The following is a 25,787-nucleotide window of genomic DNA, read 5'->3' on the forward strand; positions in this document are numbered from 1 at the left end:
TTTTTCCAAGAAAAACCAAACTTTTCAAAAAATTGTGAGATTTTTCCAAAGGGAGATTTGTGACATTAATCCAAGGGTATGGAGGTCAACACACACCACCGAGTCATATACCGAACCGGTCTTCAAAACCGAGTTTTCCTCTGCATGTCCTTAAGTAAGAAATCGAGCGTGCCTTTGTGGGTAAATCCCTCTGTTTTTCTTCCTCTCTCTCTCTCTCTCTGAAATCGAGTGCGCCTTTGTTGGTAAATCCCTCTGTTTGTTTCTTTCTCTCTCTCATGGCTCCCATGAAGAAGTACAAGAAGAAGAAGAAGAAGAAGAAGAAGCCCCAGACCTCTTCGAGATGCGGAAGTGTCACCCTCACTGCGGAGGGGAAGGTCTCAGAAACCGATTGGTGGGAAGCATTCGCACTGAAAGTGTCTTCATCAGGTACCCATTTTTCTCTTTCTTAGTGACCTATAATTTGTTATCGTTTATCTCTTGCTGAAGATGTTGCTGAAAATTTTACATGCTAATGAACAAAGGTAAAGTTTGGACGATTGTGAATGATGGGTTTGGAGAATTAGGCCTTTTTTTTGGAAACAATGTGGGCATTGAATCGAAATAACGATAATAAAATTTGTGGGTGTTCGATATGTTTCGTTTATCTTTTGATTGGATTGAGATGGGATATGTTCTTTCGTGGCGAACGTGATATTGGGTTGAGATTTTTTTTTTGTTTGAAAATAAATTCTTGGTCGTTCGATTTCAAGAGTAAGATTGAGCTGGAATGGGTTGGAATATAAATGCAAGAGGTTGTTTGTTCATTTTTATAAAGCGAATTATTGGAAAAAAATCTTGTTTCCATCGTGAATTACTTGAAATTCAATTCTAAGATTGCATTTTGAAGTTGGAGAGTGCGTGAGATTGAAAGTTATTTACTTTTTAATTATGAGAAACAACAACGATTTACAACAAGTTGAGGGAGTTTGGAAGAAATACTTCTCTGTTGCCTGGTTATGTGGTCTGCTCTATGGGTACCCTTTCCGTGCTCTATTATCTGCTGTGGGTCGTGAGCTGTTGTAGAATATACAATGGTTGGGTGCTTCTATGATTTGATGAGGATTTTACATTTTTTCATGGTGCAGAAATGCATAATTGTGTACGCAGTTCTTCCTCCTTATTGTTGGGTTTCAGTCCTTATCCAGTATCGCTACAGATTTTCAAGCATGATGCATGATCTTCTCGAGGACGATTTGGAGTATTCGCTGGATAGCAATTTGTAGAAGTCCTCTCAACTGAACGATGGTTCAGTTGTCCAGAGTTTGAGGATCAACGATTTGTCGATGATGATTTGTTGTTAATGCTTTCGCTGCATAGCGATTTGTGGTGTCGCTGTATAGCGACTTGTAGCATCGCTTGATAGCAATTTGTGGTTATCGCTGAATAGCGATTTGTGATGTCGCTGTATAGCAACTTGTGGTATCGCTGCATAGCGATTTGTGCTAAGGCGTTTTAAGCACATTGTAACTTGTGAATGACGTTTAGTCTTCCACATTTAATGCGGGTCTCATCCTCTATTTAAGGGATGGATGAGAGAGAGAAAGTGTCTGACATATAGAGTGAGCCAAAAAGCAAAAAGTGTGAGAGACACTTTTAGGGCACCGAAAGGGTGCAGAGAGAACAAGAGCAAGAAGTGCTGCTACACTTCTTTCAGGACAAATTCGTCAAGCTGGTTCTTCAGATCATTCGTTCCTTGTTCTTCAGTGAGGTATATCATCTTGTTCATTTCGCTACACCGCGTGTGTTTGTAAGGCTTATGCCTCTTGGCCACTTTGTAATCTTAGTTTGAAGATAGTGGAAGTTGCTGACCTATTGGTCGCTGTGAACGTACCTCAGTTGAGAGGGAACTACGTAAATCGTCGTGTACTGTGTTTTTTTTGTTTCCGCTGTTGCTTTGGTTTGGAGTTTCTTTCACTGTCATCGTCGTATTGTTTCCATCGATTCACACTTGTGGGAAAGTTTTGGTCCGTCTGGTTTGTAACCCAACATCTGGTATCAGAGCTTTGGTTCATATATTCGTGTGTGAAGTCATGAAGAACAACATCAGTCATATGATCAGTTTGAATGTCACAAACTGAATATTTTGGAAAACAAAGATGGAAGACCTCTTGGTATGTAAAGATTTAGATGGACTCATTGAGGGTGTCAGCGGCAAACCAGAAGACATGAAAGATGACGAATGGAGAAAGCTAGACCGAAAGGCGGCCGATTTCATTCGGCAATGGATAGATAATAGTGTTTTTTATCATGTATCTACAGAAACTTCGGCACATGGTCTTTGGACCAAACTAGAAAGTCTTTATGACAGAAAGACAATAGTGAATAAGGCATTTCTATTTCGAAAGCTTGTAAACCTCAAGTATAAAGAGGGCAGGTGTATCACAGAGCATTTAAATGAGATCAAAAGCATTGTGAATCAGTTGGCCACAATGAAAATCACTTTTGATGATGAGTTACAAGCTTTGTTGCTCCTTAGTTCCCCTCTTGAGAGTTGGGAAACGTTGGTGGTCACAGTTAGTAACTCTGCACCTGATGAAACGGTAACGATGAGCCAAGTTACCAGTAGTCTGCTGAATAAAGAGACTAGGAGAAAGTCATCAGGTCCTTCTACCTCTGAGGCGCTTGTGATTGAAAATCGGGAGAGAAGTAGGAGTAAGAGCAAGACTCTGCAATACCGTGGCAAATCGAGAGGCCACTCACACTCAAGCTCAAAGAAAGACGTTGAGTATTACTATTGCCACAAGAAGAGGCATATGAAGCGGGAGTGCTTGAAGCTCAAGTTCAAGGAGCAGAGAAAAGAGAAGAGCTTAGAAGAAAAGCAAAGTGCCGCAGTCATAGATGGAGAACTCATGGTTATCTGTGATGACACTAGCATAAATTTGATTTGTCAGGAGACTGATTGGGTGATTGACTCTGGGGAGCTTCATTTCATGTTACCTCACGGGCTGATTTTTTCACTTCCTACTTGCACGGAGATTTCAGGAATGTTCGAATGAGAAATGAAGATGTGTCAAAGATTGTTGGCATAGGCGACATTTGCTTGAAAACAAATGTTGGTTGCAAATTGTTGCTGAAAGATGTGAGGCATGTACCAGACATTCGACTGAATCTGATCTTTGCCGGAAAGTTGGATGATGAGGGCTACAACAACACCTTCAGTGATGGAAGGTGGAAGTTAACCAAGGGTTCCTTGGTGGTAGCAAGAGGAATAAAGACATGTTCCCTCTATACTTAGCAAGCGAAGGTTTGCAAGAGTGTTGTGAATGCTGTAGATAATGGCTCGTCCATAGAATTATGGCATAGAAGACTCAGATATATGAGCGAGAAGAGATTGCAAGCCCTAGTCAAGAAAGAGTTCCTGGCGGGTGCAACAGGTACATTTTTGGAACCATGTGTTCATTGTTTACATGGTAAACAGAATAAGGTTTCTTTCCATAGAAGTGCATCTAGAAAACTTCATGTTCTAGATCTTGTACATTCTGATGTGTGCGGACCTTTGAAGGTCAAGACACTTTGTGGTGCATTATATTTTGTGACTTTTATAGATGATCACTCTAGGAAAGTTTGGGCTTATACACTGAGAACTAAAGATCAAGTTCTAGATGTATTCAAACACTTTCAGGTTATGAACTGGTAGGCAATTGTAGTGTGTTTGCTCGGATAATGGCAGCGAAAACCTTGGGCCATTTGATCAGTATTGCACCAATCATGGCATCAAGCATGAAAGGACCGTGAAGATGACACCTCAACAGAATGCGGTTTCTGAGAGGATGAATCACACCATTCTGGAGAGAGTCAGATGTTTGCTGTCACACTGTAAATTGCCAAGATCTTTCTAGGATGAGGCAATGAGGACAACAGTTGATTTCATCAACTTGTCTCATTCTATTCCCTTGAAGGGAGATGTTTCAGAGAAAGTTTGGATAGGGAAAAAACCTTCTTATGGACACTTAAGAGTGTTTGGCTGCAGAGCCTTTGTTCATATTCCGAAGGAAGAGAGGTCCAAGCTTGATCCAAAAGCCAAAAAATGCATATTCCTTGGCTATGGACATGAAGAATTTGGTTACAAGCTGTATAACCCTGTTGATAAGAAGGTGGTCAGAAGTCGAGATATTGTCTTCTTGGAAGATCAGACCGTTGAAGACATTGGTGAGTCTGAGCCATCAGAGTCCAGTAAATGTGATCTTGTTGACATAGATCCCCTTGATGCAACAACTATTCAGGATTTCGCAGAGGAGATGCCACCTCCTCATAATGATGCAGAGGAAGGAAGTGCTGAGTCAAAAATTGAGGGAGAGCACACACCTCAAGAGCCACTTCCTCATACTCCGATAAGGAGATCCACTAGAGAGAAACAACCATCTAAGAAATACTCATCAAATGAGTATGTGATGATTCCATATCAAGGTGAGCCAGAAACTTTTGAAGAAGTTTTGGAGGATGAAAACAAATCTAAGTGGCTTAAGGCAATAAAAGAGGAAATTGATTCATTGCATGAGAATCATACCTTTGATCTAGTAAAGACACTTAAAAGAAAGGTGTTGAAGAACAAGTGGGTCTTCAAGCAGAAGACTGATGGGAACAACTCTCAACCTAGATACAAGGCACGACTTGTAGTGAAAGGTTTTTCTCAGAAGAAGGGAGTTGACTTTGATGAGATCTTCTCACCAGTTGTAAAGATGTCCTCCATCCGAACTGTACTCGGTATAGCTGCAAGCATGAATTTGGAAGTTGAGCAGCTTGATGTGAAAATTGCATTTCTGCATGGTGACTTGGAAGAAGAAATTTATATGGAGCAACCTGAGAGCTTCATTAACAAGGGTAAAGAGCACCTAGTCTGCAAGCTGAAGAAGAGCTTGTATGGATTGAAGCAAGCACCAAGGTAGTGGTACAAAAAGTTCGGTTCTTTCATAACTGAGCATGGATATTCAAGAACCTCTGTAGACCATTGTGTGTTGTGAAGAAATTTTCAAATGATAATTTTACCATTCTTTTCTTTTACGTGGATGATATGCTGATTGTGGCTAAGACATCCGCATGATAAACAAATTGAAGTTGGAGCTGAGTAAGACCTTTGCCATGAATGATTTAGATCCAGCAAAGCAGATTCTTGGGATGAAAATTGTTCGTGACAGATCACATGGGCCGATCTGGTTATCTCAAGAGAAGTATATCAGAAAGGTTCTTGAGAGGTTTAATATGGACAAAGCAAAGCCTGTTAATTATCCACTTGCAGGTCATTTCAAACTTAGCTCAAGTCAATGTCATGTAAATGATGAAGAAGGAATCAAGATGCAGAAAATTCTCTATGTTTCAGCAATAGGTTCGTTGATGTATGCTATGGTCTGTACTCGAAAAGACACAGCTCATGCTGTTGGAGTTGTTAGTCGATTTCTGTCAAATCCAGGGAGCACTTCGAAGATGAATCTGTGCTTTGGAAAGGGTGAACCTATTTTTGAAGGGTTCACAGATTCTAATATGGTTGGTGATGTAGACAGTAGAAAGTCTACTTCTCGGTATTTGATTACTTTTGCAGGGAGAGCAGTTGTATGGCAGTCGAAATTACAGAAATGTGTAGCTCTCTCCACTACAGAAGCCGAGTTCATAGCCATTACAGAAGCCAAAAAGGAATTGCTGTGGGTGAAGAAATTCTTGCAAGAGTTGGGCTTAACGCAAGAAGAATATGTTCTTCACTGTGCTAGCTAGAGTGCGATTCACTTGAGTAAGAATTCCTCGTTTCATTCAAGATCAAAACATATCGATGTTCAATACCATTGGATTCATGATGCCTTAAATGAAAAATTGCTGCAACTGGATAAAGTGCATACTGATGACAATACATCAGATATGCTGACCAAGTCATTGTCCAAGGACAAGCATGAGAAGTGTCGATTTCTAGCAAGAATAAAAGAAGCTTCCTCGTAAGTCGGGAAGGAGGAAAATTATTGGGTTTCCCTCTTTATCCAGTATCGTTGCAGATTTTCAAGCACGATGCATGATCTTCTCGAGGACGATTTGGATTTTTCTCTGGATAGCAATTTGTAGAAGTCCTCTCAACTGAATGACGATTCAACTTTCTAGAGTTTGAGGATCAACGATTTGTCGATGACGATTTGTAGTTAGTGCTTTCGCTGCATAGCGATTTGTGGTGTCGCTGTATAGCGACTTGTGATATCGCTGCTGTGAAAGTATCTTCAACAAGATACTTTAATCGATAACGCAATAACCTTGAGAATAAATGTGTGAACATACACACACCAAGAACACTTGGAACACTTGTGCACAACAAGCACAACACACAGAATCACAAATGTGCAAATGCACTCATAAGATTCATAAACAACTAAAAGGTTGGGCTATAATCCAAAAACCCTTAAGGAAATACAAGAGGAGCTGCCCATATTTATAGGGCATTTAGGAGGCCTTGGGAGGGCTCCACATAGTCGTTGGAGCCCCTCCAACGGTCACAAATGTGACCGTTGGAGGGGTCCAACGACTAGTGGGTTGGGCCCCTCCCAATGCAAGTACAATGCATTAATTAAAGAAAAAGAAAATAAAAAAGAAAAAGGGAAAAATACAAACCATATTCACGAAAATGAATATGTGTAAAATGCCTAAACTACCCTTAGCAATATATATATATATATATTTTATATATATAATAGGTAGATACATATACATATATATCACCTTATATATATAAAATATATATACGAAATTACAAGATTGTTTTACATATTTTAACACCCCCCTCAAACTTAGGGCAAGATGACCGATAGTTTGCCAAGAAGGAAGTTGAACCGCGGAGCGCACAAGGCTTTAGTAAAGAAGTCTGCCAACTGATATTCGGACGTGACATAAGGAAGATCAATGACTCCTCTGAGATATGCTTCACGAACATAGTGACAGTCCATTTCGATGTGTTTAGTCCGCTCATGAAAGGTGTGATTTTTCGCAATGTAGATTGCACTCTTGTTGTCACAACAAAGCTTAGTGGGCCCTTCTATTGTAATCCCCATGTCTTCTAGCAATTGATGAATCCAAACAATCTCCATGGTAGTAGTTGCCATGACACGATATTCAGCTTGTATGGAGGAGAGCGATACCTTTTGTTGCTTCTTGCATCTCTACGATATCAGTGAGTCTCCTAAGAATACACAAAAACCAGTGGTGGAGTGACGGTTATTTGGGTCACCTCCCCAATTAGAGTCAGTATAAACAATCAATTTTAAGTCGGAAGAAGATGACAAAAAAACTCCCTTATTTAGAGTACCCTTTATGTATCTTACGAATCGTAAGATGACACTCATGTGAACTGATGTAGGCGCATGCTGAAACTGACTTGCAGTATGGACTGCATGGGATATATCTGGTCTGGTAATACTCATATACATCAATGATCCTACAAGCTGTCTGTAGGGTGTAGGATCCAAAAGGGGAACCCCATCATCAATTTTCATCTTTGCCCCTACTACCACAGGAGTTTCACAAAGCTTTTCATCTGTAATACCTGACCTGTCAATGATCTCAGAAGCAAGCTTAGTTTGAGATAAAAAATATCCTCTAAGAGAGTATGCTACTTCAATTCCCAAAAAATAAGTTAGAAAACCCAAATCAGACATTTTAAATTTATCTTTTAAGATAGATTTTATACTCTTAACCCCGTTAGAGTCACTCCCGGTGATGAGCATGTCATTAACATACAATAGTAAAATTACAATCCCTGCATTGGATTTTCTAACAAATAGAGCAGTGTCAGTAAAACAAGAGGAAAAACCATTCTCAATCATCACAGAGTTAAATCTATCATACCAAGCTTTGGGGGCTTATTTTAGACCATAGAGTGCTTTTTGAAGACGAAACACCTTTCCCTTAGGAGTCTCCATTCCAGGAGGAGCATCCATATAAACTTCTTCGCTTAAATCGCCATTTAAAAATGCATTTTTAACATCCATTTGATAGATGTTCCATTTGTTGATAGAGGCAACGGTTATAAGGCATCGAACAGTGACCATACGGGCTACATGAGCAAAAGTTTCTTCATAGTCAATACCATATTCTTGACTATATCTTTTTGCAACCAAGCGAGCTTTATACCTTTCAAGGGATCTATCACTTTTAGTTTTTACTTTGAAAACCCATCTGCACCCTATTGTTTTCTTGCCTTTAGGAAGATTTTGAAACTCCCAAGTTTTGGCTCTTCTCAGAGCCTCAAGTTCATTTTCCATCGCATTAATCCATTCAGGGCACTTACGTGCTTCAAAATTTCTAGGTTCTATATAGGAGTGGATGGCACTAAGGCAGACTCTATATCTTGGTGAAAAGGAGTCATAGGAAATGAACCTAGAAGGAGGCCTTCTACTTCTTTCGGTTCTACGAGGGATCACTTCATTCTGAGAGGCACTGGGACTGGCATCATTATATTTGTCAAGAGCACTCCTAAAGTTGTTTCGATCTCTATGAGTATAGGTGATAGGGTCTCTAGGTAATTCTTCATCAATATGTTGATGTGACGAAGGAAGCAAGGAGATGTTTTCCTCGGTTTCAAATTCATTTGGGTTACTTTGATCTGACTCATCATCACTAGTATCATCGTCTTTATTCAGTAAATCAAATAAAAAGGAATAATCTACATTTTCATTATGAGGGTAACAACGTTCGAATCCACTAAGATTTTCCAAAAAACTCACATTTCTGGAAACATACAATTTATCACTTTTGATATCATAACAACGAAACCCCTTTTGGGTTTCAGAATAGCCAAGAAAGGCACAAGGAATGGCTTTATGAGAAAGTTTGTCATTCTTATCAGTAAGAACAAAACATTTACACCCAAAGACCCTTAACCTGCTATAATCAGGTTCCTTATCGTACAGTTTTTCAAAAGGAGAAATTTTGTTTAAATTTTTCGATGGGAGTCTGTTTATGAGATAGACAGAAGTAAGGGCTGCCTCAGCTCAGAGATTCTTTGGAATGTTTTGAGAAAGAGTAAAGTCCTAGTTGTTTCAATGATGTGCCTGTGCTTTCGTTCGGCTAACCCATTTTGTTGAGGGGTTTTCGGACAAGATTTTTGGTGAAGAATACCAAAATTTTCAAGATAACTTTTAAATTCATTTGAGAGGTATTCTCCTCCAGAGTCGGACCTAAAGATTTTTAAGCATCCATTGAATTGATTTGAAATCATCATGTGAAAACTTTTAAAAGTTGAGAAAACTTCATGAAAATCACATAATATGAAAATCCTCCTTTTGACATTACCGGAGCCGGTCCCCATACATCAGAATGGACAATTTCAAATGGTTTTGTCGTAAACATGGATCTTTGAGGAAAAGGCAAACATTTCATTTTCCCAAGAATACATTCATTACATAAAAAATCACTTTTACAAAGATGTTTAACAAAAGGCAAATAGGAGATTTTAACAATATTGGGATGACCCAAGCTCTTATGCCATACATGAATATCTTTGTTTTGGACGACGTTGCAAAATTGACTCTTGGGAACTTGAAGAAAATCTACGTAGTAGAGGTCTCCTCTTCTAGAGCCTTCCCCAATCAATCTCCCGGACTGGCGATCCTGTATCCAACATTTATTAGAATAGAATTTTATATCGCAACCATGGTCCGAGAGTTGGGAGACGGAAAAAAGATTTAAATTAAGGTTTGGGATAAAACGAATTTTTGGAACAAAGAAGTCTTGTCTTTCAAAATTACCTATCCTTTTAATCTCAAGAGATGTTCCGTCCGCGGTTGAGACAAAGGATGGAAAAGAATTTTTAGAAAAATTTGAAAGAGAGCAAGAGCTAGGGGTCATGTGAAAGGATGCCCCAGAATCTAAAAGCCAAGATGTCTTACCGGGGGAAGAGGATGACATAGCGGCTCCGGAAGTGCCTCCCTTGAGAAGAGGTTGTAGTGCCTCTACGATTTGTTGAAGGGAAAGAGACTCACTTGATGAAGAAGGTCGTTCTTCCGCTTGGGATGCCATAGTCGTTGCAATCAATTTCTTCCATTTAGGACACATAGGTTTGATATGTTCGGGTTCTTTACAATAGTAGCAATTCAATTTGCTATAGTCTCTTTTGCCATACCGATCATTTCCTCCTTGACCTTAGTTCTTGAAATGAGGTCTATAGGTCTTCATGTTATTTCCCGGTCTTGACACGACATTAACCATTTCACCATCTTCTTGAGTAGAAGAAGTAACAAGAATGCTAGAATTATTTTTGCCAATCCTCATACGGGTTTCTTCACCACTTAGCTTGGTGATAACATCTTCAAGTGAGGGTGATGTGAAAGCGGAGAGAAGAGAGGACTGAACTTGTTCAAATTCGGGTCTAAGGCCATTTAGAAAATTGAAGAACCGGTCTTCCTCAAGTTGTTTGTGCCTTAATTCGATTGCCTCTCCACTCTTGGTCTCAACGGATGAGAAAATCCAAGATAAGATCTTGAAGTTCTTCATTTTCCAATCATCATGTTTTTTAGAATACTCTTTAAGAACCTTTTGTCTTTCATCCCCTTCAAGGATCTTAATATCTCCTCCTTCAATGACGGTGATTTTGGGTTTCGGTTCCGGTATGGATCCATGAATGTAACCCCAAAACTCCTTTCCTTTAATATGAGCTTCCATATTACCGGCCCAAACATGATAGTTTGAGCCATTAAGCTTAAACCCAAGAGAGAAATGTGAGTCTTTTTCGCCCATTAGAGAGGAAAGAAGACAAGGAATAATACGTACCTCAAATACTTTTCGCGTCTTTCTTGACAAGAGAGGCTCCTAAAATATTGCTTGAAGAAGATGATCCTCTTTGATTTCAAAAAACTTGAAGGCATGCTTTTCGAGGAATGCAAGAGGGGGCGAATCGCAATTCTTCTTTTTCAACGAGGCTTTCATACCATGTGAAAGTATCTTCAACAAGATACTTTAATCGATAACGCAATAACCTTGAGAATAAATGTGTGAACATACACACACCAAGAACACTTAGAACACTTGTGCACAACAAGCACAACACACGGAATCACAAATGTGCAAATGCACTCATAAGATTCATAAACAACTAAAAGGTTGGGCTATAATCCCAAAACCCTTAAGGAAATACAAGAGGAGCTGCCCATATTTATAGGGCATTTAGGAGGCCTTGGGAGGGGCTCCACATAGTCGTTGGAGCCCCTCCAACGGTCACAAATGTGACCGTTGGAGGGGTCCAACGACTAGTGGGTTGGGCCCCTCCCAATGCAAGTACAATGCATTAATTAAAGAAAAAGAAAATAAAAAAGAAAAAGAGGAAAAATACAAACCATATTCACGAAAATGAATATGTGTAAAATGCCTAAACTACCCTTAGCAATATATATTATATATATATATATAATAGGTAGATACATATACATATATAATATATGTATATGTATCACCTTATATATATAAAATATATATACGAAATTACAAGATTGTTTTACATATTTTAACAGCTGCATAGCGATTTGTGCGCATTGTAACTTGTGAATGACGTTTAGTCTTCCGCATTTAATGCGGGTCTCGTCTTCTATTTAAGGGATGGATGAGAGAGAGAAAGTGTCTGACAGATAGAGTGAGCGAAAAAGTAAAAAGTGTGAGAGACACTTTTAAGGCATCGAAAGGGTACAGAGAGAACAAGAGCAAGAAGTGCTTTTATACTTCTTTCAGGACAACTTCGTCAAGCTGGTTCTTCAGATCATTCGTTCCTTGTTCTTCAGTGAGGTATATCCTCTTGTTCATTTCACTACACTGTGTGTGTTTGTAAGGCTTATGCCTCTTGGCCACTTTGTAATCTTAGTTTAAAGATAGTGGAAGCTGTTGACTTATTGGTCGCCGTGGACGTACCTCAGTTGAGAGGGAACCACGTACTGTGTTTTTTTTGTTTTCGCTGTTGCTTTGGTTTGAAGTTTCTTCCACTGTCATCGTCGTATTGTTTCCATCGATTCACACTTGTGGGAAAGTCTCGGTCCGTCTGGTTTGTAACCCAACACTTATGACGTTGGTGAGGTTGGTAAATCTTGTCTATCTGCATTGTTGCATAAATTTCTGGTCAGAATGGAAAGCACGTAAGTGATACCTGTAGATTTCAGAAATGTTCCTCAAATTGCATTTTCAAGTTCAAGAAAGTTGGCCCATATTCAATTCAGATTTGGATCAGTTAGGTACTCACTAATTGGATGATAAGAGAAAAAACTTAGGTGATTGAGATGATACAAGGCCTACAATGTCTATATTAGCATGTGTTTTAATATTAGAGGTTTCGTTTCATGCAGGCTGGTGTTTTAGCATCAGGCTTATGTCTTAGTGTCACTTGCAACTCTGCCATGCAAAGGCACTAAATATGAGTTGTGTGGTTAAAGTCGCACTAGGTTAGCCAGGCACTAGCCCAGCACCTAGACAAAGAGTGGGCACCACGCAAGCACCTGGGGTTAATTAACTAAAAGAAAAATCTATATTTAAAAATATACTAACAAATACGTAAAATTACATGCAACATTGTATTTTTTATGTTTTTTTCAGATCTTTAAATGTCATTTATTTTGTCTTCAGCCTAATGCTTTTGACTGTATAGAATGTGAAAATCCTCTAAAAAACATATAACATTCAAGTTGTATTTCCTTCTAGCAACACATTGAACATTGATGCATTGGTGTCCTCATGATTCTTTAGAAAATGTATGCTATGAGGTCAAACTGACTACCTGAATGGATAAACTCTGACATTTGCGAAAGGGTCAGACCAATTTGAAATGTAAAATTGGTAAAGGTATGAAAGGAGGAGGATTTTTAGTTCCTATTATGGTTTCTGTAGAGGCTTTGAAGAAAATGAAATCAAGAAGGGCAGTTGGCCCAGATGGTATACCTATCGAGGCTTGGAAATGCTTGGGAGAGAAAGGTTTAGAATGGTTGACAAATCTTTTTAACTTGATTTGGCGAACAAATAAGATGCCTAATGAGTGGAGGAAGAGTACTTTGGTGCCTTTATATAAGAATAAGGGTGATATACAAGATTGCACAAACTATCGTGGTATAAAACTCATGAGTCATACTATGAAACTTTGGGAGAGGGTGATTGAGTCTAGGTTGAGGAAGGTTGTCATGATATCGGAGAATCAATTTGGTTTTATGCCTGGAAGATCAACTATGGAAGCTATACATCTTCTTAGACAACTTATTGAAAGATATAGAGAGAGGAACAAAGATTTGCATATGGTTTTTATTGATTTAGAGAAGGCATACGATAGAGTACCTAGGGACGTTCTCTGGTGGACAATGATGAAGAAAGGTGTTTCTCTCAAGTACATTAGTATAATTAAAGATATGTATGAAGGAGTAGTAACCAATGTCCGCACTTGTGGAGGGGTGACAACCAATTTTCCGATAACGGTTGGGTTACATCAAGGATCTGCTTTAAGCCCTTTCCTATTTGCGATAGTGATGGATGAGCTTACGAGATCAATTCAAGAAAATGTACCGTGGTGTATGTTGTTTGCTGATGATATGGTTTTGAATCTTTGATTGATGAGTCTAGAGCTGGGGTTAATGCTAAGTTAGAATTATGGAGACAAATATTAGAAGCTAGAGGTTTTAAGTTGAGTAAGAGTAAGACTGAATATATGGAATGTCGGTTTAGTAAGCAACGAAGTAGTGATGAGAGTGTAGTCAAGCTTGGTGAGCAAGAAATATCGGTGAATGATTATTTCAAATATTTGGGATCTATCATTCAAAAGTATGGAGAAATTGATGGAGATGTAAATCATAGGATAAAGGTTGGGTGGATGAAATGGAAAAGTGCAACTGGAGTGCTGTGCGATCGTAGAATGCCATTGCGGTTGAAGGGAAAGTTTTATAGGACGACTATTAGACCCGCTTTACTATATGGTACAGAATGTTGGGCTGCCAAGAGACATCATATTTAAAAAATGAGTGTAGCTGAGATGCGGATGCTTAGATGGATGTGTGGAAATACAATAAAAGATAAGATTCTGAACGAGGAGATATGTAAAAAGGTAGGTGTTGCACCCATTGAAAATAAGATGCGAGAGAATCGTTTACGGTGGTTTGGACATATTTGGCGAAGGCCTAATGATGCTCCAGTTAGAAGGTTGGAGAAATGGGAAAATATATTAGTTAAAAGAGGTCGGGGTAGGCCTAGGAAGACTTGGATGGAGATGATAGAAAAGGATATGAATGCTTTGAACCTCACCGAGGACATGGCATTGGATAGAAATGATTGGAGAAAAAGGATTCATGTGGAAGACCCAAAATGATTTTCTTTTTTGGTTCATATGGCTGACCCCAATTGTTTTGGGATGAAGGCGTAGTTGTTGTTGTTGTTGTTGTATTATGGTTTCTGTATGAAAGGATTTGAATTTTATCCTTTGTTCTTGTTAAAAGATTTGATTTTGCATATAAAGATTGCAACAGATTAAGAGGAACCATAGGCGCTTTTTCTTAAGTACTAGTAAAGGAACTGGATTTCTGACACCAGTTTTTTTTCTGATGGTTACTAATGATAAATTCTCCTTTTATTGTAAATAAGCTATGATTCTATCAAAAATTGTTTCCTAATGTTGTGTGAAGAACATTAGTAGGTGGTTTTATCATATCAAAGAATATGTCATAAGATCTATGCAAGCAATGTTAATTAAGATGAATGACAAATGCACCAGTAAATCTCCAAGGTCTCGCGCTGTAGCATGGAATGCTAGGTCTACAAGCAGTGGAAAGAACTTGTTCAGCTATCATTAGTGGTGGAAAACACCTGGATGCAGAGATACTGATATTATAGTAAACCAAAATAAATTTGAAGATGACCAAGGATTTAATTATAAAGGGAAAAGACTTTCAAATTTGACCTCAGTGCTGGCTAAATTATTTCATATATGTGAGAAATGTTCATTCACTAGGGAGAAACAGAACTTTCCTACTGGTTATGGCTAAATTATTCGGTGGATGATTCTGAACTGCATCTCAAATATGACTAAAAGCATCATTATTTTTCTGAGTTTAGAAATTCTATACTGGTCCTGTGCTTATCTGATAAGCTGTGGCAATTAGCAAAACTCACTGCATTGTTCATAGCAAGTGGCAAGCTTTCTATGTGTATTTTTTTATAAATTGCCGTTAAAAGAGAAAACTTGTGAAACGCGTATTTTCACATTCAATAATTGAAGTCAAGGATGAATGTGCAGAATTTTTTTAAGTCTAGGATCCATCTGCAACATTTCTGCAGCAGCTAACAGCATTACAATTTCTTCCTTGCAATCACGGTAGAACCAATTTGGGGGATTTTCATAATCTATTAAATTTTATTATAATGTATAAACCACCCCCAGCATATCAAGCATTTCTGGTACTGCTAATCTTTGGTCTATTTCCAGTCCTTTCTTCTTGCACTTATGGACACAACTTATTTCTTAATGTCTTCTAATATGAGATTATGAGATAACAGGCTTCTATATCTTCACAAACCTAACTTTTCATATAAGTGATGCATGCCACAAGTCCTAAGGTCTCCCATGCAAGAAAATTAGAGGTAGCGTTTCAGAATCAATAGTGGAAGATTCAAAATGCTGCCTTATCTTTGGAAAGTTGATTAGATTGGGCATGATTAGGTCTTTTTGAGCAAGTGTTTTAAATATATTTGGTCTGAACATAAGATGGTACACTTTCAACATGCTTGTTGGATGGAATAAAGGCTATTATCTAATGGCATAAGATCACATGGCTCGGATATACATTACATGCTCCCAGTAACCAATATGGCCTAAAGGATAGCATGATATTGTTTTCTTATCATTTAAAGACAGAGGCCAACTAGGATCTATGATTTGCTATCAGAATCAATTAAGGAAGCACCCTTTCCTGAATTTCACAAATGTGATTAGCCTTTTGTTGCTCCTGCATCCAGAGCTCACAAGCAAGAATATGTGTAGGTACTAGGTAGTTTCCATTCCAAGATAATTTATTTACTGACACGGATAGGTATAGGCTGTTTCCGTTCCAAAATAATTTATTTATCGGCTGTTTCGAAGCTTATGAAGTTTGATCCATAATCTGTAGCCTAAATTTGCTGTAAGTTCCATAGGAAGTGTTATCTGGTTGATTTTTTTGATTCCTAATTGTTTGTGTGGCAAATCATAGCCTGAAGATGAACCATCCAAATTAGGTACTAAGCAACTTGTTCAAAACAAGAAATTGGGCAAAACTCAGGTTAACTCGGCTGACTTGACCTTGGTTAGTGTGTACTCAAAAGATATGGTGCTGACCATGTTGAACTGGTCCACAACCTGCACAACGTTGGGTTGCATCTTTTAACTTAAGCTTAGCATCTAAACGAGCCTAAGATTGCTTTTGATTTTACAGGGCCGACAATCTCCAACGAAGAAGAGAGGTTCAAACATTTCTTCAGGGTGTCTAAGAAAACTTTTGAATACATTTGTTCCCTTGTTAGGGAAGATCTCATCTCAAGGCCTCCATCTGGCCTCATAAACATTGAAGGCAGGCTTCTAAGTGTTGGGAAACAAGTGGCTATAGCTTTGAGGAGGTTGGCTTCGGGCGAGTCCCAAGTATCTGTGGGAGAAGCATTTGGTGTTGGACAATCAACAGTTTCTCAGGTAACTTGGCGGTTCATCGAGTCCATGGAGGAGCGAGCAAAACACCATCTGCAGTGGCCAGATGCCAACACAGTAGAGAGAACCAAGGCCGCTTTCGAGGCGGCCTTTGGAATGCCAAATTGTTGTGGTGCCATTGATGCTACTCACATCATCATGACCCTTCCAGCAGTTGAAACTTCAGAAGAATGGTGTGACCATGAGAGAAATTATAGTATGTTTCTGCAAGTGGTAGTGGATGACAAGATGAGATTTCTCGATATTGTGACTGGCTGGCCAGGAAGCATTACAGTTTCTCAGCTCCTGAAGTGTTCAGGATTTTTCGAACTCTGCGAGAGTGGTGAACGGCTGAATGGTTCAGCCAAACTATTGCCGAATGGAGCACAAATAAGGGAGTACATTGTTGGCAGTGCAGCATACCCTCTGCTTCCATGGCTTATCACGCCCTTTGAAGGAAATGACCTATCCACTCTAATGATGAATTTCAATGCTAAGCACAAGCCTGCAAGGTCGCTCGCGGAGAGGGCCTTGGCGCACTTAAAGGGTAGTTGGAGAATTCTTCATAAGGTTATGTGGAGACCAGATAAACACAAGTTGCCTAGCATAATCTTGGTCTGTTGCCTCTTGCACAATATCATCATGGACACCGGTGATGCACTACAGCCAGATGTTGCTCTCTCTGATCACCATGACCCAGGATACAAAGAGCAATACAGCCAGCAAGTGGATCCACACGGTCATTCCATGAGAAATGATCTGTCATACTGTTTATCGTTAGCATAGAAGGCTACACTGGTTGACCAGAGAATAGTACAGTAGTTGCATTTTCTGATCACCCATCAGCAAGTTGATGCTATATTGAATCTGGACTATAAGCTTGCATTTACGCTATAATATTTGAAGTGAGCCAAATCAAAGAAATATAGAAACGCAATTCCATTCTTGTGAAATACTCTCTCCACATGATACTGCTAGGCCAGATGCCTAGCTTGCATAATAATCTCTTGATATCTCAAGCATTTAAAAGAAGATTTGCACACGAATGCGCCTGGACTCACACACTCGCACACATGCATATGCAGTCACGCATGTGCATGCAATCATCCATGTCATGCCAAGGAATACACATTTCACCTCCTAGTCTAAGGCTCCTCTAAAGAAGCATGCATTTCCACAAATTTTCCAATGCTTCAGCCAATATCACATTTTCCAATCCAAACAAACCAAACTATAAAATCATGCAGCGCATATAATGTAATCAAAACTGCAGTTGATGCCTGTTTCAATTCCCTCACTCGAAATGGTGATTTGTCACAACATATACCTCACCCTTGTGGAATACAAACTCTATGACATACAGCCACATGCGAAACACACGCTCATTCTTCAATTCCCCAAGAAGGAAAAAGAGCAGCAAGTAAAAAAAATCATAAGCATCCCCACCACATACTCATATCCTGAGCAATGTACATCCAACTATGGTGCCGTGGCACTGTGTCATTGGAGATACTTGCCGCCATGTTGGCCTCCCACTCCTCACATCTAGGACGTCCACATCAGAGAGCAACTTGATTGGGAGGTTCCATTGCCCCGGCCCGTCCACTCCCCCAATTACATACAAATCATCACCTAGTCCAATCACTGCAAACCCAATCCTACTCTGTAAATCGGTTGCTGGTGCGACCACCATCCTCTGTCTCTGCTGTTTTGCCTGTTGAATGATCATGCCATGGCTGTACACATACAGCTCCCCACCAACCATTGCCATTGGCCCCTGCAGCCACCCATAGTCCTCCACCACCCACCGATTCTCCACATAGTCCAGCACCTGCACTGTTGACAATCCCTTATGCAACACATGGAACTTTTCCGAGATCACCACCCCAGTGCAAACTGAGTTGTGGTAGTGTTGAAGATCGGCTATTGGCTCCCATATATTCTTATCAAGGTCATATATCTCTGATCTGGAGATGGATTTTCTGCAATCAGTGAAGCCACCAGCAACAATTATGCGCTCATGCAACACACAGCATGCAAACATGGCCCGAGCAACTAACATTGGTGCACGTGAAGTCCATTGCCGAAGAATTGGGTCATAGGACCACACCTCATTTGTGGGAAAAATCCCATCATGATCCCCAGTCAGTGGATCCACAGCATCACTATTACCACCAAGCACAAACAATTTTCCACCAACAGAAACGGCACCAAAGTTTGTAAGATGCTTGATCCTTGATGGCAAAGGTGGAATTGTCATCCAAACATCATGGTGGGGGTCATATAATTGCCACAAGTTCTCTGGTTCAAAGGCTGTCACACAGAGGAGTTCCTCAGATGCACCAACCTCGAGCCTAGCCTTGAATAGCTCAGGGCTGCGGAGGGTAGCTCTCCATGAGCGGCAGACAAGCTGCAGTTGAGGATGGAGATAGAAGGGGACGCGTGCAAGGCAGTGAAGGGCAACAGCATCAGGAAGTCCCTCAATCAAACCAGACATCATGTTAGGATCACCTACATGTCAATTAGATGCTTCAGATGAGAAAACAAAAACACAATTCAGAGAGAGAGAGAGCATAATAGGCCCCAATCCAGAATCTTGATTTTATGTTCTGGTTGAAAAACTCCATAAAATATGGGTTAGAGAGAGAGAATGCTATATTATCCAAATGGATAGCAGATCACTAGGCACCTAATTGTAGGATTCAACATTCATCAGTAAACAAAAGGATCAGGTTCATAAGATGGTGCTGGTTTCATTCATGTTGTGTGTGAGTGTATGCGCATGTGCATGTATGTGTGCAAGCATGTCAGAATAGAACCAGAAAACCATCCAGCGTTCAGTAGTTAATAATAAGAGAAACTTGTAGCCAGTGCACAAATATTTAGCTAGAACAAGGCATTCCACAGAATTTTGTGATTTGTCCATCTCAAGTTCTTATCCCAAGATCTTTTCTGGCCATAGACTAATTGAGAGTAACATTTTAAGAGAAGCACAGCAGTGTTCAATCAACATTATGAGAAATCTTAATGTGGTGCAAGAAAATCAAAACAGCTTGAAATCAACACTTCAAACAAAGGAGTGATCTGGCAATCTGCAGTACAGTGCATATAAAAAATAACTCATAGCAAGCAATGCATCACTATTAGATAAGATAATATTCCGCAAGGTGCATCCTCATAACTGACTAATCCAGAGTAAGCGTTTTCTCAGAATTAGTAGTTAGTACAAGAGATTATATCTGCAGCTTATTCATATGCTTCTAGCCTCTAACAAAAATATGGCAGAAAAAATGGGAGTACATGTCTAAATGCCACTTAGAACTGCTTGTGAAGTTAGTCTGTGTTCCGCAAATGTGACCTTATCTCAGCAAAAGGGGCAAGCATTCAATAAAAAATGGATAACTTAAGAGATACTTGGTGAACATCAATACCATTATAAATCCAAAATCCATAATGAAACCATAAATAAATTGTTTAGGAAAAAAATGACAAGAGAATGGCACAAAATTCCCCACAATCAAGCCTAAATTCATAACAAAATCTGGGCAACAAAGCTCATCAAATAATAATTGAACACTAACTGTAAGTCATGCACAGTGTAAAAAATCTACAAAACAACAGGATTAATGCACAAACCATACAAAAGTAACATCGGTACCATCATAAACCTGAAACCCCAATACAACTGGCAGCAAAAAACTCAATAAAAGCACCTATATTACTGGTGCCAACCTTCAACTGAAGGCCGAATCAAGCTCAAAATGGAAAGGAAATATAGAGGTCCCACTGTCCAAGGGATATCAAAGAGAAACATGCCACTAATAGCACCATGTTTTACAGTTATTAGCTACCACGAAGATTTAAAAAAAAAAATCTGTTTGATCAATTCAGCAAAACAACATAACTTATGTAAAAGGCCAGAACATCTATGTCACATGGATACAGACACAGGAGCAAGACACAATGCGGATACACCTGGTACAATGTGATAATTTTAAAAGTTTAGAACATGGGGACACAGCCATACACACATAGATGTATGTATGTGCGTGAGTGTGTGCATAAAAGACAATTCTAAATCACTATAATTAGGAACATCAAATAATGAAACTAAGTTGAAATTGAAAAGTAATGTGACTGATGACAAATTTTAAAAGAAAAAGAACTCAAGTGAATACAAGCAAGTAAATAAGATCATAAAAAAAATTAAAGTTAATGACACAATGTTGACTGTGTGAAACCGGTTTGACTATGTCCATACAGTGACATGCCGTGTCAACACGGGATACACATGCTAAGTGAAGTGTCTGTGTGATATAGCAGAACATAGCATCAATGCCATCATAATCCCCAAGACAACAATGCCAATGACAATAAATATTTAGTCAGAACGCCCATTCGACACATCCACTTCAACTGTGACCAAGTCACCAAGTCCAAAAAAGAGAAGAATATCAGGTGCACAAGGCATTTCTGCCATTAAAATCCATGGAGCTTCCCAAAGGTACAAAACCAACTGAAGAAATACTTCAAAATAACATGACTAATCCACAAAATCATAAGGAAACATCAACCCTTGTCATAAACCAAAAATACCCCAAGTACCAGAAGCCCTATGTCACAGGGACTCTCCAACTAGGTGCCGCACCCGCACCCGATGTGGTCAACCTGACCCTGGGTGCAGTCAATGCACCCAGGGTCATTTATGTCCAACTTTTGGACTTTATATATATAATTTTTTATATTTTTGCCCGCACCCAAGTTTTTGGAAAGTATCGCACCCCCGCACCCGCACCCGCACCCGCACCCATGTGACATAGCAGAAGCCTTATCGGTGGAACAATTTTGAGATACCAAGTTTCATTTAAGGCCTATAATCGAAACAGCAAAAGATACAAAACCAACTCAAGTTCAGAAAAAATAACAGCACTAATCCACAAAACCATAATAAAACATCAAACACCATCAAAAGCCCAAGATACCCTAAGTACCAAAAGACTCACAAACTCACAATTTTGAGAGACCAAGTTTCATTTAAGGCCTATAATCCAGTTACAAAACCAACTTAAGCAATTCTGAAAAATAACAGGCGAGATCCACAAAACCATAACAAAACATTAAACACCGTCATAATACCAAGATACCCCAATCACCAAAATCTTTATAAAGTTTGAGATACCAAGTTTCATTTAAGACCTATAATCAGGTTCACAACATCAATAGGTACAAAACCCAATTGAGCAATTCTATAACATAAAAGGACTGATCCACAAAAACCATAACAAAACATCAAACACCATCATAAACCCAAAATACACCAAACACCAAAATCCTTATAAATGACACGATCTTGAGATACTAAGCTCCATTTGAGGCCTACAATCAAGTACAAAGCAGCAAAAGGCATGGTTGGCAAACTCGCCGGTTTGAACCGGCCAACTTGGTAACTCGGTTAGAGTGAGAACCCAACCGAGTCCCAATCTTAGTTTTACTCGTTTTACACTAAAAGTCGGCTGTTACTCAGTCTGAATCGGTTCACATGGCTGAGTTCCGAATTGAGAATGAACCGGTCGAGTTTGGCAACTTTTGAATTTTGGTTTTCAGAAAATCTTTTTGACAAGGAAACCTAGCAATCAATGAGATTCCTCCTCATCTTATTCTGCTTTGTTTCCAAAAAAACAACATTTTGCCTTCCATCCAGCCCCTTCTCATCCCGTCCTCCTCCCTGTACCCTAGTTGCATAGAAGAGCTTTGAGACCTCCAACTCTTTGCTGTCAAACATGAAAGGCTTTGCAGTATAACCTGCTATAGTTTCAGGTTGTTTGCATACCTTAATCTAAATTCAAACAATAAATTTTTTTGAAACATATTCTTTTGTAGTTTTCAAAGGATGCTTTCATTTAAAATGACTAAAAAGAAAACATTTAATCTAAACTGAAACCTACACCACAGTTCACGTTCTCAACTTTCCCCCATGGACAAAGACTTTGTTCATTCTCAAGTGAATGGTAGATATATGAACATGACCACATACAGCAAAAATTCAGTTTTATTGTAGGGTTTCTTCCCCACAAGAAGGATTGTTTACCGTAATGGTATTGAATGAGTCATCTTCTTAGGTGGTGAAGGGGAGTGGCATAATTTTTTATGCATCACGGTGCCTTCATGAAGTTGGAGCAGACATCAGTGTACTATATCTAACAAGCATTTTTCATCCATGGGTCAGGATTCAGGACTAAAGTGAATTCTCCTCTTACAAACTCCAGGTTATAAATAAATGCAATCTCCATTGAAGTTAAGATCTTTTGATCTATTTTCTTTGTAGGCTTGTATTTTAGTACAAAGGTGGCTTATGATTCATTTCAATGACATTGCAGTTGCACATATATGGAACCAGCATTATTTTGTTTTATGTGCTGATTATATCAAATAATACAGTGCAAAATTATATTTTTAAAATATATAAAAAAATCTGAGTCATCCGAGTCAAGAGTTAAGCCCCAAACTATTTTTGCCCGAGTCACCGGGTGGGCCAACTATGGCAAAAGGTCCAAAACCAACTTGGGCAGTCCTGAAAAATAACAGCACTGATCCACAAAATCCATAACAAAACATCAAATACAAAGTACTTCAAGCACAAAATTCCTTATAAATGACACATTTTTGAGATACCAAGTTCCATTCAAGGCCCATAATCAAGTTCAAAACAGCAAAAGGAACATAACCAACTTGAGCAATCAGAAACCATACCATCATAAACCCAAAATACCCCAAGCACCAAAATCCTTATAAATGACACAATTTTGAGATACCAAGTTCCATTTAAGTCTTATAATCAAGTTCAAAACAACAAAATGTACAAAACCAACTCGGGCTCCTGCAAAATAACAGCACTGATCCACAAAGCGATAAGAAAACATCAAACACCATCATAAACACAAAATACCCCAAGCACCAAAATCCTTATAAATGACACAATTTTGAGGTACCAAGTTCCATTAAGGCATACAATCAAGTTCAAAATATAGCAAAAGGTACAAAACCAACTTGGGTAATTAACAGGACTAATCCACAAAAAAATCAAGAAACATCAAACACTATCATAAACACAAAATACCCCAAGCACCAAAAGCCTTGTAAATTACACAATTTTGAGAAACCAAGTTTCATTTCAGCCCTATAATCAAGTTCAAAACAACAAAAGGTACAAAACCAAGTTGGGCTATCCTGCAAAATAAGAAGACACCCCACAAAACCATGAGAAAACATCAAACACCATCATAAACCCAAAATGCCCCAAGCACCAAAAGCGTTATAAATGACACCATTTTGAGACACCAAGTTTCATTCAAGGCATGCAATCAAATATAAAGCAACCAAAAAGTGAAATGAGTATCAGCACAAGAGGAATATCGAAGAGAAAATCTAGCACTAGACTGCATAAAAAATAATGGTAAAAGGGCGTCTTGAGGGAAACACATAATCTGAACAAGGCATCAAAGAAATTTGAGATTGATGGCGGTTGGAGGGATTACCAGAGATGAACCAAGGATCTCAACCATTGGATTTTATTCCTTCTTATGGTGGAATCGATGAGACCACAGGCTGGCTGCAATAGAAAGAGCTATAGGCGTTGGCTTAGGCACAAAGGCATGTGTATGGTGCCGGCCTTTAACGACGTTATAACACACAATCGACCAAATGGGCATGGCCCGTTTGAAGATTCGGGGCTCGGAGGAGACCGAGTCGGATTGGATGGCCAATCGGCGAATCGAACGTATCGTATCGGTTTAATTATTGTGATACGAAATTATGTCCGGCCGCTCCAAATCATAGCAAAAAAATGTCGGCCTAAGGGAAATCGTTTGGTGTATGCAATTGACAACACACATTTTCCGTATCCTATGGGGACTCGGAGACCCGGATCGGATTTTCCTCTGTCAAAGAGTTGGGCAGTTGCCCTCGCCTCTGTGAATTGGGGCTACAGACGGGTCGGATGTGAACGAAACCGATTCAGACCCGGCCCTATTTCTATAGCCTTAGATCTTATTGGATCAGGAACTTGTCCAAATTGATTTGTATTCAATATTGAACTCATTTACAATTAAATTGAATTATACCCATACTAGTAACGACCCAAATTGATGATGACCTGAACATATGACCGTACTACCCCAGAGAATAACGCTATTTCATAGCATAGGCGCAAGATATCACATGCCTTTATAATTCAAGTGGAACTCGTTTCCTACGAATTTTCGTTTTTGGCAAAACTCCTACGAAAGCTGTTTTTTTGGTCGGCTGCACACTGGTTCTCGTGGGAGAGCTCTTTACTGATTCCGTGACACTTTGCCCCTTTGCACTTTTCTCGACAAGTTTTTGGGCAGATTTTTTTAGCGACAATGCTACCAATTGTTTCAGCATGTTTCTCCGGTCACTATTCCTCTTTGGTCAGTGTTCTTTTGCACTGTGTTCATTGTCAACCTCCTTTGTGTGATGTTGTCACCTACTTTTATGGGATTTTAATGGATATTTGTTAAGATATGCATTTATATTTTCTCACGAAATGTTTCAACTTATTCCTATGGGATTTTGATGGGCCTTTTGTGATTTTATCATTTCTTATAAATATAATTTTTTGTCAATCTTATTTTGTAGAATTTATTAATGGTTCACTTATTTTGTTGATGTTTTGCAAATTATGAAGTTAAAAATTCATACTGCTTGAATGTGATGTACACATATGCTTGCAGTGCAGTAACATCACTATTCGCAAGTGGATTGTTCAATACAATCATGCATAAGATTGTCAAACATTGTCATGTTTTCATTTGTATTATGTATTTTTTTTTTTGTATCTAATGGCCATACAGTTGTGTATTTTCCTGTTTAGTCATGTATTATTGATTAGTTTTGTCATGTTATTCAAGTTAACATGACATGAATATATGTTTTGTATTATAAGTCTACTCATTGTTTCATATTTTAATGTCAATTACTCTGTAAAATGTTAAGTTACGGTGGATTCAGAAAATGTAAGGGTTTACTATCGCTATATTGATGACGAGGATTGACGAACTTTATTGTTGTTGAGAAGTATTGACTTTAATGATGTTGT

The 25,787-nt window shown here is 38.9% G+C and overlaps 1 protein-coding gene and 1 pseudogene across 2 annotated transcripts; one reads left to right on the forward strand and one right to left on the reverse strand.

Moving 5' to 3' along the window:
* Positions 1 to 240: 240 nt before the first annotated feature.
* Positions 241 to 17,622, forward strand: LOC149827673 (protein ANTAGONIST OF LIKE HETEROCHROMATIN PROTEIN 1-like). Its single transcript, XM_090019551.1, has 2 exons — positions 241 to 426; positions 16,425 to 17,622. Exons 1-2 carry the CDS (start codon positions 276 to 278, stop codon positions 17,453 to 17,455), a joined length of 1,182 nt encoding a protein of 393 aa, XP_089875677.1. The 5' UTR covers positions 241 to 275; the 3' UTR covers positions 17,456 to 17,622.
* A 307-nt stretch (positions 17,623 to 17,929) lies between these two features.
* On the reverse strand, positions 17,930 to 24,315 carry LOC149827674 (F-box/kelch-repeat protein SKIP30 pseudogene; annotated as a pseudogene). Its single transcript, XR_016434552.1, has 2 exons — positions 24,205 to 24,315; positions 17,930 to 19,180 (listed from the first exon to the last, which is right to left on the reverse strand). The product of XR_016434552.1 is annotated as an F-box/kelch-repeat protein SKIP30 pseudogene (transcript).
* Positions 24,316 to 25,787: the final 1,472 nt, after the last annotated feature.

This window comes from Nuphar pumila, chromosome 10 (genome assembly GCF_984573655.1).
Source record: "Nuphar pumila chromosome 10, dmNupPumi1.hap1.1, whole genome shotgun sequence".
Taxonomy (NCBI): domain Eukaryota; kingdom Viridiplantae; phylum Streptophyta; class Magnoliopsida; order Nymphaeales; family Nymphaeaceae; genus Nuphar; species Nuphar pumila.